The sequence below is a fragment of the Daldinia vernicosa genome (assembly GCF_022497035.1).
Source record: "Daldinia vernicosa strain CBS 139.73 unplaced genomic scaffold F5Y00scaffold_39, whole genome shotgun sequence".
Classification (NCBI taxonomy): Eukaryota; Fungi; Ascomycota; class Sordariomycetes; order Xylariales; family Hypoxylaceae; genus Daldinia; species Daldinia vernicosa.
Window position 1 is genome coordinate 100,769 of NW_025953955.1, and position 15,617 is coordinate 116,385.

General features: G+C 46.4%; 5 protein-coding genes across 5 annotated transcripts; 3 read left to right on the forward strand and 2 right to left on the reverse strand.

Moving 5' to 3' along the window:
* Positions 1 to 1,849: 1,849 nt before the first annotated feature.
* On the forward strand, positions 1,850 to 2,244 carry F5Y00DRAFT_264094 (uncharacterized protein; the record flags this gene model as incomplete). The annotated part of the gene is made up of 2 exons (XM_048011595.1): positions 1,850 to 1,993; positions 2,062 to 2,244. 2 exons carry the CDS (start codon positions 1,850 to 1,852, stop codon positions 2,242 to 2,244), a joined length of 327 nt encoding a protein of 108 aa, XP_047862808.1.
* A 1,419-nt stretch (positions 2,245 to 3,663) lies between these two features.
* Positions 3,664 to 6,853, reverse strand: F5Y00DRAFT_242751 (uncharacterized protein). Its single transcript, XM_048008560.1, has 4 exons — positions 6,449 to 6,853; positions 6,094 to 6,387; positions 5,932 to 6,041; positions 3,664 to 5,878 (listed from the first exon to the last, which is right to left on the reverse strand). Exons 1-4 carry the CDS (start codon positions 6,590 to 6,592, stop codon positions 4,018 to 4,020), a joined length of 2,409 nt encoding a protein of 802 aa, XP_047862809.1. The 5' UTR covers positions 6,593 to 6,853; the 3' UTR covers positions 3,664 to 4,017.
* Positions 6,854 to 8,612: 1,759 nt separating this feature from the next.
* On the forward strand, positions 8,613 to 9,592 carry F5Y00DRAFT_242753 (uncharacterized protein). The gene is made up of 3 exons (XM_048008561.1): positions 8,613 to 8,882; positions 8,954 to 9,095; positions 9,246 to 9,592. The coding sequence occupies exons 1-3, from the start codon at positions 8,701 to 8,703 to the stop codon at positions 9,456 to 9,458; spliced, it is 537 nt and encodes a 178-aa protein (XP_047862810.1). The 5' UTR covers positions 8,613 to 8,700; the 3' UTR covers positions 9,459 to 9,592.
* A 236-nt stretch (positions 9,593 to 9,828) lies between these two features.
* F5Y00DRAFT_242754 (uncharacterized protein) lies at positions 9,829 to 11,334 on the reverse strand. Its single transcript, XM_048008562.1, has 2 exons — positions 10,630 to 11,334; positions 9,829 to 10,569 (listed from the first exon to the last, which is right to left on the reverse strand). Exons 1-2 carry the CDS (start codon positions 10,874 to 10,876, stop codon positions 9,986 to 9,988), a joined length of 831 nt encoding a protein of 276 aa, XP_047862811.1. The 5' UTR covers positions 10,877 to 11,334; the 3' UTR covers positions 9,829 to 9,985.
* A 341-nt stretch (positions 11,335 to 11,675) lies between these two features.
* F5Y00DRAFT_242755 (Bicupin, oxalate decarboxylase/oxidase) lies at positions 11,676 to 13,645 on the forward strand. The gene is made up of 3 exons (XM_048008563.1): positions 11,676 to 12,339; positions 12,399 to 12,738; positions 12,790 to 13,645. Exons 1-3 carry the CDS (start codon positions 11,953 to 11,955, stop codon positions 13,476 to 13,478), a joined length of 1,416 nt encoding a protein of 471 aa, XP_047862812.1. The 5' UTR covers positions 11,676 to 11,952; the 3' UTR covers positions 13,479 to 13,645.
* The last annotated feature ends 1,972 nt before the right edge of the window (positions 13,646 to 15,617 follow it).

Consider the following 15,617-nt stretch of genomic DNA (forward strand, 5'->3'; position numbering starts at 1 on the left):
AGATAACGGAGGTTGCTTCATGCAGTCTGCATGCCGCCTACTGATAAAGGTGAAGATCAGCCTTAATTGACTTCTTCCGTGCCTGGGTGCCTGGCAGATGGGTAATGCCAAGAAGGACAAAGATTTCCCTCGGCTGGTAGCGAATCTTGCATCCTTTACCGTCTACCGTCCCCTGTTATTATCGGGCACTGAATCGAGACTGACAGCACGCTATGATCGGCACTTGGATTCCCCTGTTGATGCGGTAATGCAGCTCAGTGCCGTTCACCTTCGTAGCCTCCACTGGGAAATTCGGTCTATGCGTTTCGTAGAGAATGGGGGTTACATGTCAATAGTCATGTCTATTCTTACTATCTACCTATCTCTCTATATAAGTTCCTTGTAACGTAATAATGCATCGATGACAAGTTGACTTATAATCCACCACACGCGGCAGAACATCCCCTATTGGTCCGTATCACATTAGAACCCCATATCCATTGACTCGTACGAAGGAAACGTAAATAAATTCTTGCATGAAAGCCCGCACAACACGCCCCTGGGTTTCTTATTTCTTATCTCCTCTATAGAATATCGCAGGCCGGAAGCATAGGTCCTAGTATCTCGCCAAGGAGCTAGACAAGCTCCCTAAGCTTTTACAATTTTCCCGTTTATTTCAATGTAACATCTTGGCCCGTCACCGGCTTTTTTTAATAAATAGGAACGCCGGCTACATTGGTTGGGATTTACATACATAGTACACTAGGGTCAACGAGTTGATGTTGTATCACCCCACTTGCAGAGGACCCCTTCGATATTGATTGCCAGTTTAGTTCTCTCATGCACGTTGAGTTTATGTAGTAGGTAGACCGGGGTTGATCGTGGACTAGTAACTCGCCTCTATTTCCTCCGTGGGAATTCAACCGTACGCGTTCTCGAATAATGACGACTTTATTATAGAGCACAACAACAAGAACTGTAGTTTAACTCAGCAATGACTTAGTGTTTCACTTCGAGGGGGAATACACGCGTAGCCAATTTAGATAATCGATTTATAAGTGAGTAGGGTACCTATTGCCAGCTACGTTGAGTCTAATATTGTTACGCAAAGTGATATCAATCGCTTGGAAATAGTCGTTCGAACGATGACCAAGCAATGAAGTTCAGGGAAAAGACAACGTGTAGACCAGGATGGCGAATACATATCGTACTTGGCCAAGCATTATCACGTCGCCGCAGTCGCTTAATTGGTAACCGAGTGGGCAGTATGTAACGCTATTTACTTCTTCCGGTCTGGGTCATAACTGCATGATTCGCGCCGCGTCTATAGCTGCAGTAGGATATTTCTCAAGGAAGATGATAGGATAAAGCTGGCGAGGGTAGTTGTTATTCACCGACCCCCCATGCCACCACCATCTGAACGTTTAGGCATGCGGCTGCTCCAGTAGCGCCGGCTGCCGATCTTCGAACACAGAACATTACTGGTTTAGACTTTTGCCCCTGGCCTTGCCTTGTCTTGGGGTGGCCCTGTTGAGATAGGCATAAACCCCGGTGGGATTTGTTGACGGGGTGGGTTCGTCTGGGTTGGTCTCTTCGATAATGAATTCATATATGTAAATGTTGCTATGAGGCAGATATGAAGATTCCCCTGGGAACATCAGTAATTACTTACGAACACCGCAACTCATATGCCGATCCTTTGTTTTGCGGTACGGCCGTGAGCCGGCCACGACCATAAAAGGAGGTCCGCCTGCTCCCCTGAGTTGACGAGAGACCTCACAGCAGTTCCTATAGCGATTTCGTCAACCGCATCCGCAGCTCTCAACTCCCAGTCACTTAACTGTCGGTACAGACCCCCCAAAAATCAAAAATGGCTCGTTTCTTCGCTGCTCTGCTGGCTGCCGCCGCCATGCTCCAGGTCGGCTCTGCTGCCCCTTTCCCGTTCACCAACGGGACTTCCCCTGCTGCTCCCGCCCCGCCTGCATCAGGCATTAACACCACGGTCTCACATGAGGTCCTCAAGCGCCGACTCAGGGAGTACCCCATTGCCCTCGTCCGACCTTAGATGTATATCTATTCAAGCACCGTCCCGACCGCAAACCGACGGCGCGCTACATTGGGGAGCTCGGCGGGCGACTTCAAGCCACCGGCCCATTCACTAAACCGGATCCACCACCACACTGGTGGAAAATGGCGTTCGCTGTCTTCCAATACGATTTCGGTTCTCCCCGTTCCGAAAACTCTTATAAAACCGAAAACGACTAGTATTTGTATTCATGTCAATAGACGATTTTACGACAACCGGGAACATATTTCCGGCTTCCGACTATCAGAAAACCGGAGGAAAAGGAAAGGGGCTCGCTTTGATGTATATTTAATAGCTAGCTTCTAAATCTTGTAAATGAGGGAATGAGGGAGTTGGCTGCGAGTGGAGTTGAGCGGAAAGATACCATCGCGAGGTTTACTGTCCTTCATGTCCAAATTCCACAGCCAATTCAATTCGTTATATAGTATAATTTAGACCTCCCTCGCTCTGCTTTTATTATTGAGTATGACTTTCGTTTGCGTGGCTGCATTAGTCCTAGGCACGTTGCCTTTTGGTAACTGTGTACTTGGTAACCGAGGACCGTGATATATTGGACTCTTAGGTAACCTATCTATTGACAAAGTAGTCTAACATGTATAATATCAGTATAAATTTATAGCCAAAGTAACTGAAGGGAAGAAAAGTCATTCAATAGCTCTAGACATGAAGGCTGAACTTCAGACTCTATGAGTTGTCTCATTGACGGATAGGGTGTGATCATATTTACCCCTGAACCCAGAACTGACCTTTATAATGTTGACGTACTACATGCTTCTCACGGAATCGCGAGTCCATCGTTTCATTTAGAGATTTTAGTCATTACCTATTTAAAAAGTCGTACTTGAGTTATCTGACATGTTATAACTAAAGACTGAAGAATCTTCCTAGCCGAGCCGCATAAGCTGCCGGTAGAATGCAGGAACGGAGCGAAACTACCGCCAATCCCATGCTTAACACATATCTTTAGCGTGCCAATAAAACCACAATCATGGATCGAGTAGTCCTAGCTTACGGTCTATAAAACTCTTAACGTATGTACCCATTAACCCCGATTTAAGAATTTCAACCTGTACACTACCTCGTGTCATTTATCGTGGGGTGGAGTAAGAAGCAAGGAACTGTAAACTAGCTATAGGGGCCTGCAGCTATAAAAGTATCATTTGATCTACATGTCTCATCAAAAATCCTAATACTGATAACTTAGCAAACGTTACAATAAGAGGACATTATGGAGAGAAACAAATGATTACTAGGGAATGTGATAGATTTACCACACATCAGGTCCGTGCCCTGTGGGCATTTGGGCTACCTTGGGAGTATCCACTTACTTAGTTGGGCATCTTCCTCTCATCTCATTCGCTCTTCTATCAACTACCCTAGTCCTTGTCTTTAATGCGGCCTTTGCCTTTGCTAGTCAGTTTAGGTTCCAGGAACGTCAACGTTAGGTCCTTAACCTAGATATTCAAGAATGCCAGAAAGGCACATGTCGATTAGATATATTTATGTTTTTAGCTTATTTGGCCTATCTTCGAGTTACTGTAGTAGGCATGAGGCCACCTGCCTATACAAATGCCCACACAAGGCAAAATAATTAAGAGCATTGTAAGGCGTCGTAGTATTAGCGCCTCGAGGATGCGTGCAGCATATAAACCGAGAATTCACAACCAATACATCTTGGTATCGTTTAGTTACATATGATGATAGAGCTCATGACCGTGATAAAAGGACAATCGTGCTTCAATCATTCTATTCATATGCATCTCTTCATATCACTCATTTAGTGACGAACAGGGATGGAGCGCATCAATCTCAGCTCCATTCAGCTCACGTATCCGAAAGCAAACCATCAACGCCGATGTGGTTATCGTAATACCCATCTTATCATACCCAGTTCCGCACTGTAGTCATTATCCCTAGCCAACCATCCTGAACCTAACCCAATTGTTCCTCGCTTAGTCGACGATAAGGCCTTCAAGAGCTTGCATGGCTCTCGTTCCTTCTTTCTCGAAGGCTGTAACCATGGTCTCACACTCGTGTTTTAACTTCTTCTCGGCTTCTTCAGCGTTGTGGTAAATCCACTCCTCGACGGTCATTCGCTTCTCAGGGCTAGTGAGATCAGCACCACTTTTCAAGAACTTCGCTGATCCTGAGGTATTCTCTTTATCTATATCCTCAAAAACCATATCGACATCGACAGCAGTCCAGGGAGTATTGCTCTGTAACCCAGCCAGAACATTTCGTTTAGATGGCGAGGTGCGTACAGGCGTAGCAGCAATGGGAGCCAGGACAACTCGGGCGCTACTTGCAGTATTTGAGGGCTTTGAAGATGGAGGCTCGTTTTCAGCATCAGAAGCCTGAGGCGATTGGGAGGGTGACAAAGCCGCCTGATTTGCCGCTGGGGCTGAAGACGTTAAGGCAATAGGTGTTGAAGGAGGCTGAGGCTCATTCAACTCTATTGGAGGCGGAGGTAAAGGTTTACTGACTAGAGGAGAAGACGGTGCTGCGGGGGAGGGAGTCTTCGTCTTTGTCGCAGGTATGTTTTCAGCGGAGTCGCCAATATCAATAGCTTCGGAAACGGATGGAGCCCTAACCTCAGCATCGGCAAGTTCATCAGGATTCGGGTCTGGAGTTACTATCGAGGCCTTTTTACTCGGCCGACCACGTTTCCTAGGGGCCGCATTCGACGCAAGGCTAGTTCGAACCATAGTTGAGTTGCTAACAATACTCACGTCATGACCTTCGGCCAATTCATCTACGGTTGCTGTCTCAACGTTTGGCGCAGCGGACTCGGCGTCTTTAGCTTTCTTTGTTGTTTGCTTCGAACCCTTTTTAGAACCTACTTTACGGCCTTTCTTTGGAATTGGAGGTGCTTCGACTTGCTCAATTTCCATCTCGGCTTCTAGCGCCTTTAGCTCATCTTCAACTACTGCTTCGTCGATATGAGGGGGCTGAGGGTCGAACATAGCATGGTCATCAGATGCCTCGCCTTGACTTGCAGGATCTTTCTTCTGAACGGCAGCCTTCTTGCTCTTATGCTTAGGTGGGACTTGCTTTCGGTCTGAATCTGAATCGGCTGCAATATTTTCGTCGTCTGATAACGGTCGGTCAAGATCAGCCTGTAGTTGCCTATCAAGTTCTTCGTCATCCATCATATGAGCAGTATCTCCTTGGAGGGAAATATTTGACATAGTAGATGCTGTAGAGGCCTTTCTAGTCTTGCGACTAAGAGTCGATCTGGCCTTCTTTCCTTTCGCTTTTGGCTTAGGAGCTGGATCTATGTCGGTCATTTCCTGGTCGGGTTCTCGTTCAATAACGGATGTCTCAGCAACATTCGCCTTCCGTGTGCGTGTGGCTCTCTTCTTAGCTGCCGGGGCGTCCACCGTCGTCAGCTCCGAGTCTTCAAGGGGGTCACTAGCTCGCTTGCGTCCACGAGTAGCTTTCGGTGGCGGCATTGGGGGTGCTAGCTCCTCTTGTGGTTCAGGAGAATCTTCAAGCACCTCAACCACTTCTTCCTTCTTCGTTCGGGTCCTCTTGCCCTTAGAGGCCGTTGTCTTTTTCGCCTTGCTCCGCTTTGTACCACCTTGGGTCATGACGGATGTGGTAGTCATAACACTATCATCGTAATCGACATGAGGCTCAAGTAGTGATGTTGTGTCAGACGCAACACTCGTGGCAATGGACTGAGAAGATAGTCTGGACGACTGGGAGGCTCTAACGCCCTTGCCTCTACCTTTCTTCTTTGTTGGACCCTTCTTGTATTGGTTCAATAATGCGAAAAACTGACAATCTGGAGACCGCCTATAATGCTCATCCCTATCACGGCACGTTAGTTAATGCGAGAGCAATGAAAAAAGCACGTTGCTTACAATGGGTTATCTTTGGGCTCCCAACCGTCAAGCGCAAGAGAACAGTAAGTGCAAGTTGCCATATCATCCGAGTCTGCAGTCGGGGTGTATTTCCAACCGGCTTCCACAAGCTGCTTCGATTTAGCAAAATCGGACTGGAAATCATGGGGGACATATGCTGACCTGTTTGGTTTTGCATTTCCATCCTCTCTTCCCTTCATGAGGCCAGAGCCCCCCAAACGTAGCTTTCCGCGCTTCGGCCATTGGTACATCGTTAGGATCATCCAAGCCATAATCTCCCAGGCCGGCCTCGATGGCAGCCACAATAGCCCAGCCGCAACGTGGTGATAGTCGTATGTGTTCCTCTAACGGGTTATCATTCTCTTCCCATCCCTTGAACGCCTTTACGCAAAGGAAGCAAACAGTGTTGTCAGGTGCTTCGGGGGAAGGGTCGAAGTAGAATCCAGCTTGAGCAAACTTCGAACAATAATTAGCATTTATATAGGCCAGTAAAGCCTCTGTACGCGTAGAGACTTACTTGGACTGGGTCAAGTTGCTTGTGCGGCCAAGTAAGTGCCTTTGAAGCTTTTCCTTTAGTACCAGATGGTCGGTGCGCTGATTGAAACGATGCCAATCTACCATCGTAGGTAAAGTAACGATCGGGAGACTCGTCGGTATCCATGTCTTAAGAAGCTGTCATGCGAACGTGGTTGGCAAAGGAGGTTGATCGGATGGAAGCGGGATCTGAGCACAGTGGACTACGAGTCTACTGGCGCGTCGCAAAAAAGATATTCGAGATTAAAGTGGGAGGATTGTGTATCATATGCGCAGAAATAGCATCATATATTTGCGAAGAGTAACACGAGTAAAGACTGCAAAGGAGAAAGCAATTGCTTGAAATTGGGTTGTGAAGTCGGCTGCAATGTGATGTTAAACGCCAAACGTGGTTCAATTGGTTGCTTGACCGCGTTTCTGTTTACTTTCCTTTCCGTTCCGGTCCCACCTCCATTAGCCCCACCGTTACTTCAGCCACAAAAAAATACGTGCATTAGTGGCCAAGCTAGGATAGGTAGATAATCGATTGCGCAGTCCTTCGGGACATAATACATACCAATAATCACGTAAAAGTTCATAAAAAGTAAGAAAAAGTAATAAATGGATACAATGATTTCTTACGAATATTATGATACATAAATTCTTTTTCATTTACTGCGGTTGTAGTTGTTAGTATATTTCTTTAATTCTTTAAGAAAGTTAGTAAAACTAATATGCCAAGACTGCGCAATTCTGCTGCTGACTTACACCAGCTGCAAGTACACAGCTTTAAACACTCTATTTCGTGCGACGACATGCTCATAATGACAACCAATAAAATACAATGCAGATATATATATTCTTCAAGCGGAAAGATTTGCGGATGAGCCGAATTAACTAACTAGCCTTGATAATTAGGTGGACTTAGTAGTTTATTGACCGATCGACGTAATAGCTAATTCATCACACTCCTACTCAGTAAGCCGTGAGGTGAGATTGCTAGGACTTATTGGCCTCTTCATGCCCCATAACAAGATCTGACATCCAATCCCCTGGCATCAAATAGCTGCAGGTACAAGCATCGAAAACCTGGGGACGTTCTCATAAGAGTGAGTAAGGCTTCCCTAAACTGCCCACTAACACGAGTTGGGGACGAGTATCGCCGCTTACGCCAGCACCGAGTCGACAACGAGCTAATTTAACATATTCCTACTACCTACTCATCAATATCTTAGGCTAGGGAGCCTTGGTTGCCTCGAATGTATCGCTATGGGGCTTATTGATGACATACAAGATCAAGTCTTTAAGGATCACTACGGAACAATGGCTTACACAGGACGATCCCTTTATTCCACAATAACGAATTGGACCAATAAATAATTTAGCAGTCCGATCTTATTATTAAAATACTGAAGTACATAGGTATCTTCGAAATGAGAGACAGCACCTAGCTATACGATACCTACCTTATAACTTAGTCTAGGAGATGGGGAGTAGATATGTGGCATTAACCAGGTGTCATATAATATTGGTGTAAATTATTGAAGAAAGGTCCCGGATGTGTACCAATAAGGTTATTAATAGGCTTTTATTAAAGTGAGCCTCAAGGATGACATAAATGCTGACTTCATCGTGCTATTCTAGCCCTTTGGCTACGTAAGATGTTGTATCTTCTAGGTAAGATCCAATCCAAGTCTGACAAGGCGAGTAAATAAAAACTAGGAATGATAGGTCACACGGCCAAGCTTTGCTCAGCTAATCCGCTATATTGTAACTAATATCGAAGAGCATGCTGACTGGAGTGAAGGTGAAGAACAGTCAGCAAGTTACCAAAGGACACATTGGGAAAGAAACTAGCCTTGTAACGATTACCTGTACGGCTATGGCTGCCGGCTAGAGCTACGGACAGAAGACGGGGAATAGGGGAAACAAGGAGAGCCCATACGATATGTGGCAGTCCCAACTCACCTGGCCACGAGATGCGGTCATGCATATTCACACCATAGCACTGCCAGCAATAAGCTCTCTTTAGGGAAACAGACGATGATAGAGTGGAGGACTTTTGAACCACGACCGAGGATGGTTGCACACCTAGGTGGCAAGAGAGAGGACTCGAGAAGATATAAAAGGGGGCAGGTTGGCAGTCACTGAGTTAAGAGAATCACCACTCACAACATCCACTCACAACAGCAAGCCTTGATCAACACTCTACTACATACTTTCTACAACTCTTCGAAGTTTTAAAAATCAGTCACAATGGGTTTCACTCACTACTCCGGCCCTGCCTCCAGCTTCCCCGGCAAGGACCAGTGGAAGTCGTTCGAGGAGATCTTCAACGCCAACAAGTCCGCCATGGCAGCTACTGGAGACACTGGCGAGGACATCGGCCGTATCTGGAACGCCGTCAACGAATGCGCCAAGATCGGCGTTGAGGAGCGGTTAGTCTATATCTCTTTATCTCCCTGAACCGCTTCAATCTAGAACACGCTACTAACTATCCTAATATCAGCGTCATCTTCGCCATCATCATGCAAGAGAGCACCGGCAACGTCGGTGTCCGCACCACCGTGAACGCGGACGGCCACGGCACTGCCGGTCTCATGCAATGCGACGGCAGCCCTGGTTTCCCTGGCCAGCACGGTCTCAGCCAGGTACGTAACTCAACCACAGCAAAAGGGGTTGGGTAAAAAAAGAAAAGGGGGGATACATCTACATGAGACAACCCCATATACACCCGCCCCCTATTACTCTATCACGTGCTCCAAAGATTCAAAATAACAACACTACTAACAAGACCCTAGGACCAAATCACCTCCATGGTTCGCGCCGGCACCAACCACTTCAAGCAGAACCTCAAGGACTTCGGCGACGCCGACACCGCCGAGTGCATCTACAAGGCCCTGCGCGAGTACAACTCGGGCTCCGTCAACCCCAACGACCTCAGCGACGGCCGCGGTGCTACTCCCAGCTACGTCTCCGACATCGCTAACCGCCTCCTCGGCCGCACCAACTAAGCTGCTGCTTTGTCCGTGATAAAAGGGGGTGAAGGGGGAATCTGTAGTATATAGGGGGTTTTGAATATATGTTATAGAGAGAGAGAGAGAGAGAGAGAGCGAGCAATGGTTACAATTATGTACGCTTAGAACACATTCATTTCTGTATATAGAAGTCTAATACAATCTCTTCTACCGCTTGAAATGTTTTTGACTGCCTAGGTGGCGGCTTATGTGTATCTCTAAACCATTAATTTCCAGTGAGGATACTCCGACAAGGTGCAACAGATCAAGATGCCACCCGCAGATAGATCCCACATATTATGGACATTTCTAGGTTATCACTATTTTAACTAGAATCGGTCTCAATTAAATGTTGTTGAATTTGGAAGTCGAGTCTATTGATGCTTATCTATTTATTCGCCCATCTAAGTGGCAGATTGAATCTATGCATTATTCAACAGTTCGAAAGTATTTACTAACAAATCTCGCCGTCTATATCTAAGTCATGACGACCTGTATCTAATAATATCATGCATGCGCGACTGTTATTCCTTTTCCGCTGGCCATAGCAGCCACGACACAACGACAAGTAGCTTCAAAGCTGCAGCAATCCAAAGTACGCCGGCAGTACCAACTGCACTCCTAGCCAGTATCCCACCAAGCACAGCACCGATGAGAAGCAAAACAGGAGCGCCGACCCTACGGTTTCGCTCAGGATTCCGCGGCGCGAGCAGCGCAGCATCGGAGAACAAGTCGCAATAAATGCTGGTCAGGACAACGCTAGTAAGCGCGTTGTATTTGAGCGCACGACTGGCGACTGCCTGACCACAGCTTTGAAAAGCGATCAAGGCGATTGGTACTAGCACCGGCCAGTCGATGGACTCCTTGGACTCACTGTCGGACTGGGGCCCGAAGGTAAGAATTGCTGCGGCACCGGCGACAAACAGCATCTGGATAATGAAGGATGCGCAGAGTACCCAACGCCGTTTAGGCGAGGGCGATAGCATTCGGTGGAGGGCGCTGAAGAAGACAGACCCGATGCAGAAGCAGCCGAGCGAGGTTCCCGACTTGATCCACCGCGTCGACTCATGCGGTGCGGTAATGCCGAGGCCAAAGTACACCGTATTTCCTAGGTAGATACTTTTTTAGCAAGGCCCAATAGTACTACTCATGATAATAAGTGACGAACCTGTCTGCATAGATACGAAGGAACCCCAGGTGGATATAGATGCGCTGTCAAGCATGCCAGTAATGATATAGCAGGCGAGCAGGACCAGGTCGGCCCAGTCGCGGCGAACGTCTGCCGTTAAGCTCTTCCGCCATCTCGCTGGTTTAGACGTCACATAGCTACTATTAAGTAGAGGCTGCCGTTCCTCATCGCCATTGCCATTTATCCACGAATTGGTAAGTAATGTGTTATTACCATTGGAGGCCATCTGAGCGTCGATCCAAGCACCTGCGAGACGAAATCCGAATAGTATATATTTTATAAGATATGACTGCACCCACGAACCTAGGGACGTGCGTAAAATATATAATAAGATTGGATGAGTGAAATATTCGAGGCGTTTGCTGCCTTCGAAATGAAAATGAGGGTTGCCGCGTCCCCGTCCCGGGGCTGTGTGTGTGTCAATGTCCTTGTGACACCAATTGAACTGTTTTGGGGAGATCCCCTAACGTCATAGAACCTCTATATACATAGTACTGTTTGCCAAGGTTGACACTCAACGGCTCAACGGTTATTTGACAGGGGCAAGTTGAAGACGACGTCGGGCTGTGAGTCCCAGATAGGCAGGAATATATAGAGCAACACTAGGCAGTGTCCGGTATGGTTTTACTGCCCAGGTACCTTAAAACGACCCTAGATCTTGGGCCGTGTAAGCGCGAAGGTGCATATTGTAAGGTTGTATGGTTTAAGCTAAGTCTGTTAATTCACGTTTAGCTCATTCTTTATCGGCCTACGGCACCCAAGTATCCACCTCTCTATACCTTAATTCGACATAACACGGGTACCTAACTTAGCGCAACCAACTATAGCAGGTACCATGGACATCGTACCTAGTTGATCCCGGAATGCAGGCACAATCACACCCATTTCCCAGCGCTTGCCTTGTAAAGGCCTCGTAGGGCTTTACTATGTAGGTCTAGAGCCGAGCTGGAATGCGCTGGAGTAGATTCGGCATTTACTCGGTGTTGATCCCCGTTTGCAACCGGGTGGTGGATTTACCAGGTACATGTGAGTTGGGTAGCTTAAGTGAAACCTTGAAGCTTGAATAGGTAACGAATAACGAAGCTCTCCAACGAGATTTCTTAACTATGACGCTCATCCCATTTACTTTTACTTATACTTATACTTATATTTTATTTACTCTCTTGTATTTTATTCTGCTATCTTCAAACCTAACTTCAGCTGAGGTTTAATTGCCTTTTAGCTGATTTCTAGATAGATACCTCTTAGCTTTATGTTAACTAATTGACCAACGACTTATAAGCCAACCGGTCATTCTTCAAAATGCCGTCCCGAAGCTATCGCGGCATTTCTACGTGGCAGTTATTAATCACTGGCCTCGCATTGAGCAATTCCGGCCTCGCTGTTCCTGTAGACGACAGCCCTCGCCGGTACCTCGCAGCTGGTCTTGATTTGCCCCCGAAATATAGCAAAAGGTCAAATTCGCCTTATACACCCGGCTACAGGGACCCCTACGACCGTGCCGTCGATGCTGTAGGCGAAAAGTTAGATCCGCTTCCCTACCGCAATGGACTAGGAGCGTCTGTTCTTGGTCCTTGGAACCGAGAGAGGTCACGCCAGTCTCCGGATTTAGTGAGACCGCCCAGTACGGATCATGGAAATATACAAAATCTGCGCTGGAGTTTTGCTGATTCCCATGTGCGCATTGAGGTATGAAATAGGTTCCAATATAGCTTTCCCCGCGTTCGACCTAACCAAATTGTATCTAGGAAGGTGGATGGACAAGACAAACCACCGTCCGCGAATTGGGTGCTAGTGTCGAACTAGCTGCCGTGAACATGCGCCTTGACAAGGGTGTAATTCGCGAGTTGCACTGGCATAAAGAAGCCGAGTGGGCATTCGTCCTAGATGGCCAAGTTCGTGTCACTGCTATCGATTACGAAGGTGGCAACTTCATAGACGACCTCAAGAGAGGTGACTTGTGGTATTTCCCAAGCGGCGTACCTCATTCCCTTCAAGGACTCGGCGACAACGGCACCGAATTCCTCTTGATATTCGACGATGGAAACTTCTCTGAGGAATCGACCTTCATTATATCTGACTGGTTAGGTGTGTATTACAACCCTATCGTATAGATTCTTGAAGCTAATATATTACAAGCGCACACTCCTAAGTCGGTAATCTCAAAGAATTTCAACCTAGCACCCGAAGTGTTCAAGCACCTCCCCGAAGGAGAGAAATACATTTTTCAGGGCCGTGAGCCAGGTTCAATCGACGACGAGAAGCCCACTGGTAAAAATGTCAAGAAATCCAAGTACAACTTCGTTCACAGGATGCTTGACCAAGAACCCCATAAAACTAGCGGGGGTGATGTCCGGATTACAGACTCGAAGAACTTTGAGATTTCAAAAACCGTGGCAGCAGCTCACGTTACGATCGAGCCTGGTGCCATACGCGAGATGCACTGGCATCCCAACGCTGACGAATGGAGTTTCTTTATTAAAGGTCGAGCACGAGTCACCGTCTTCGCCGCCGAAGGAACGGCTCGAACCTTCGATTATGTACAGGGCGACGTCGGCATCGTGCCCGCAAACAATGGTCATTTCGTCGAGAACATCGGCGACGAGCCGGTCGAGATGTTAGAGGTTTTCCGTGCAGATGAGTTTAGGGACTTCTCCCTCTTCCAGTGGTTGGGAGAAACCCCTAAGAAGATGGTCGTCGATCATTTATTCAAGGACGACCCAGAGAACGGTGAAATCTTTTGGAATAGGGTCAAGAGCGCAGAGAAGGATGAAGTTACTCTTCCCAGCTCTGATAATGAAGTAACGTCGGAAGAACGCGAGTTATAAATCTGGCTCCAATATTTAGTTTCAACGTCTATTAACCAGTTCTGCGGCGGTTATTCTACATTTAAATCTCTCTGTATTATTTCTCAGATATTTATTAGTACTAGGTATATAGCTTGAAGATTTACCGATGGTTATTAACAAATAACGTGGCAAAAACATCATAGTTCCCTATTTTTAACACATTATAAATACCAAAACATCTTGACCACTGATAGAGTCATTGTGAACCAACATTAACTTCTGCCTAGGAAATAGAAAAAGACATTCATTAGGTAGATAGTAATTGATAATTAAAAGAACAAGTTATTGCACGACCACACATAAATTCAATTAATCCAGGAAGATGCCGTTAAGAATGTCTTGTCGTCGACCTGGAATATCGATAACAAATAGATACCTACACTATTCGATTACGGCTATAGAAATCTCAAGTCCTCCCTTGTAAAACCTTCCACTCACGATATTCACATTTCTAGGTCATATTTCTGCATAGGCCTCCAAACCTAGTATTGTTTAATTCCCCAGTGTGTAGCATATTATTGCGAGTTTCCTTATCAACAAGAACATACCGAAAAATGATCATCTCAACATTTGGGGGCATATTGGTAGAACGAACGCCTCTGATCCTCTTGGGAAACCTGCTCGGCCTATTATGCGAGATCCTTGTTCAGTTTAATTTTTCTTTTTCGAAAAAAAGGAGGGATATTGTAAAGTTACCGAATACCGAAACGAGACGATGTCCTGCATGGAAGCTGTAAAGTGATAGGGAACAAAGAGTATAGAATTACCAAGTGTAATCGCCGATAATAGCAGTGATTATAGTTAGCCACTCGGAATAAAATAATGAAGCCATCTTAACGAAACCTCTAGATAGTCGTCTCGCTTTCTTTTCGAAACCGCCTTCCTAGCTGGGATCTCGTTCGGCAGGTCGGCTTTCGCCTGCTCAGAGCTCGGAATATACACGGCATTGTGCATGGAATCTCTAGAATCACGACTCTAGTATTGAGGCGACGCGACTATCGTGCAAACCCTTCCAAGCTCACTGTGTAGATGCCTCCTGTAACGTTAGACAGGCGAAACACCCTATACCGCCGAGAAATGTCCAGCTGACCATGCCGCCAATCCCGAGATGAAGCAAATTTGAGAGCCTCCCTATTTCAAAGATCGAGACTAAGGCTGCGGGAAGACGGCAAGGCGGTTTCCTAGTCCGCTGTGGGGAGTCTGGGGGCTTCTGGACTCCACGCTAGAGTTTTCGTCCAAGCATAGGATGTATGTCCTAGGCTTAGTTTCCCCACGGCTTTAGCTCTAAGAAGGATTAATAGCGATAATCATTAGGAAGCCTTCGTGCATATAAACATAGAATAGTACGTTGTTCGTTTCGTAACAGTCCAAGCGGCCTCGTAACACAACATAAGAAGGATTCATGCTTCTGTGTACAATCTACTTACACGGTAAGAGTATAGCCCTTAAACATACACGACCTCGTCGTCACTATGAGAAGAAGATTATGCTAAACTATATTATACTCTGTTCTCTATAAGGATAAGGCAGCTTCTATTGCTAATATGTTGTCTCTTCTGCAGTAGGGTTACGTACCTCTGAGCAGCAACCAGGAAGATATCCAATCGCAACGTTGTCCTAGTTCGGATCCATAAGAATCAAGCTACCCTCGAGTTCTCGCCTCGCGTACCTAATCTTCTCAAATAACTTGAGAACCCCACGGGGGTAGCATTAAATTGGCAATAACCCCCGAAAGGAGCTTACGAATTCCGGCTTACGGCACCAATAGTGGCAGTGCGAACCGTTCAATCATATCTCGTTCCGTTATGCCCCCCGTGTCACGGAAGCATACCGGTTTATACTATCTACCAGTTAGGAAAGTAACTGTAGTATCCAGTAGGGGCGGGTATGTATGTAAGGGTAGCTGTGTCGCAATTGATACTCACCAACCTATCAGAACCCTTACCGCTCATACCCCGAACTTAGGATCGCCGATATTGCACCTTTGCACAAGTTAAAGTTATAACTATTTCTATTTGAAACCTTGAATAAAGATATCACTTCGCAGGAAGTAGAGAAGAAAATAATTAGTCTAACTGATGGAATTGATAGAAGTCAATACGCCTATCACTTGGCATC

What these genes read in the sequence shown, in the direction of transcription:
- F5Y00DRAFT_242751 (XM_048008560.1), bottom strand. Translation starts at nt 6,592, where the DNA reads ATGGATACCGACGAGTCTCCCGATCGTTACTTTACCTACGATGGTAGA. An exon ending in GGAAATGCAAAACCAAACAG is followed by an intron (nt 6,042 to 6,093) that starts GTCAGCATATGT and finishes AAATCGAAGCAG; the next exon opens with CTTGTGGAAGCCGGTTGGAA. An exon ending in GAGCCCAAAGATAACCCATT is followed by an intron (nt 5,879 to 5,931) that starts GTAAGCAACGTG and finishes GTGCCGTGATAG; the next exon opens with GGATGAGCATTATAGGCGGT.
- F5Y00DRAFT_242753 (XM_048008561.1), top strand. Translation starts at nt 8,701, where the DNA reads ATGGGTTTCACTCACTACTCCGGCCCTGCCTCCAGCTTCCCCGGCAAG. An exon ending in AAGATCGGCGTTGAGGAGCG is followed by an intron (nt 8,883 to 8,953) that starts GTTAGTCTATAT and finishes TCCTAATATCAG; the next exon opens with CGTCATCTTCGCCATCATCA. An exon ending in GCCAGCACGGTCTCAGCCAG is followed by an intron (nt 9,096 to 9,245) that starts GTACGTAACTCA and finishes ACAAGACCCTAG; the next exon opens with GACCAAATCACCTCCATGGT.
- F5Y00DRAFT_242754 (XM_048008562.1), bottom strand. Translation starts at nt 10,876, where the DNA reads ATGGCCTCCAATGGTAATAACACATTACTTACCAATTCGTGGATAAAT. An exon ending in CTTCGTATCTATGCAGACAG is followed by an intron (nt 10,570 to 10,629) that starts GTTCGTCACTTA and finishes GTATCTACCTAG; the next exon opens with GAAATACGGTGTACTTTGGC.
- F5Y00DRAFT_242755 (XM_048008563.1), top strand. Translation starts at nt 11,953, where the DNA reads ATGCCGTCCCGAAGCTATCGCGGCATTTCTACGTGGCAGTTATTAATC. An exon ending in ATTCCCATGTGCGCATTGAG is followed by an intron (nt 12,340 to 12,398) that starts GTATGAAATAGG and finishes AATTGTATCTAG; the next exon opens with GAAGGTGGATGGACAAGACA. An exon ending in CATTATATCTGACTGGTTAG is followed by an intron (nt 12,739 to 12,789) that starts GTGTGTATTACA and finishes ATATATTACAAG; the next exon opens with CGCACACTCCTAAGTCGGTA.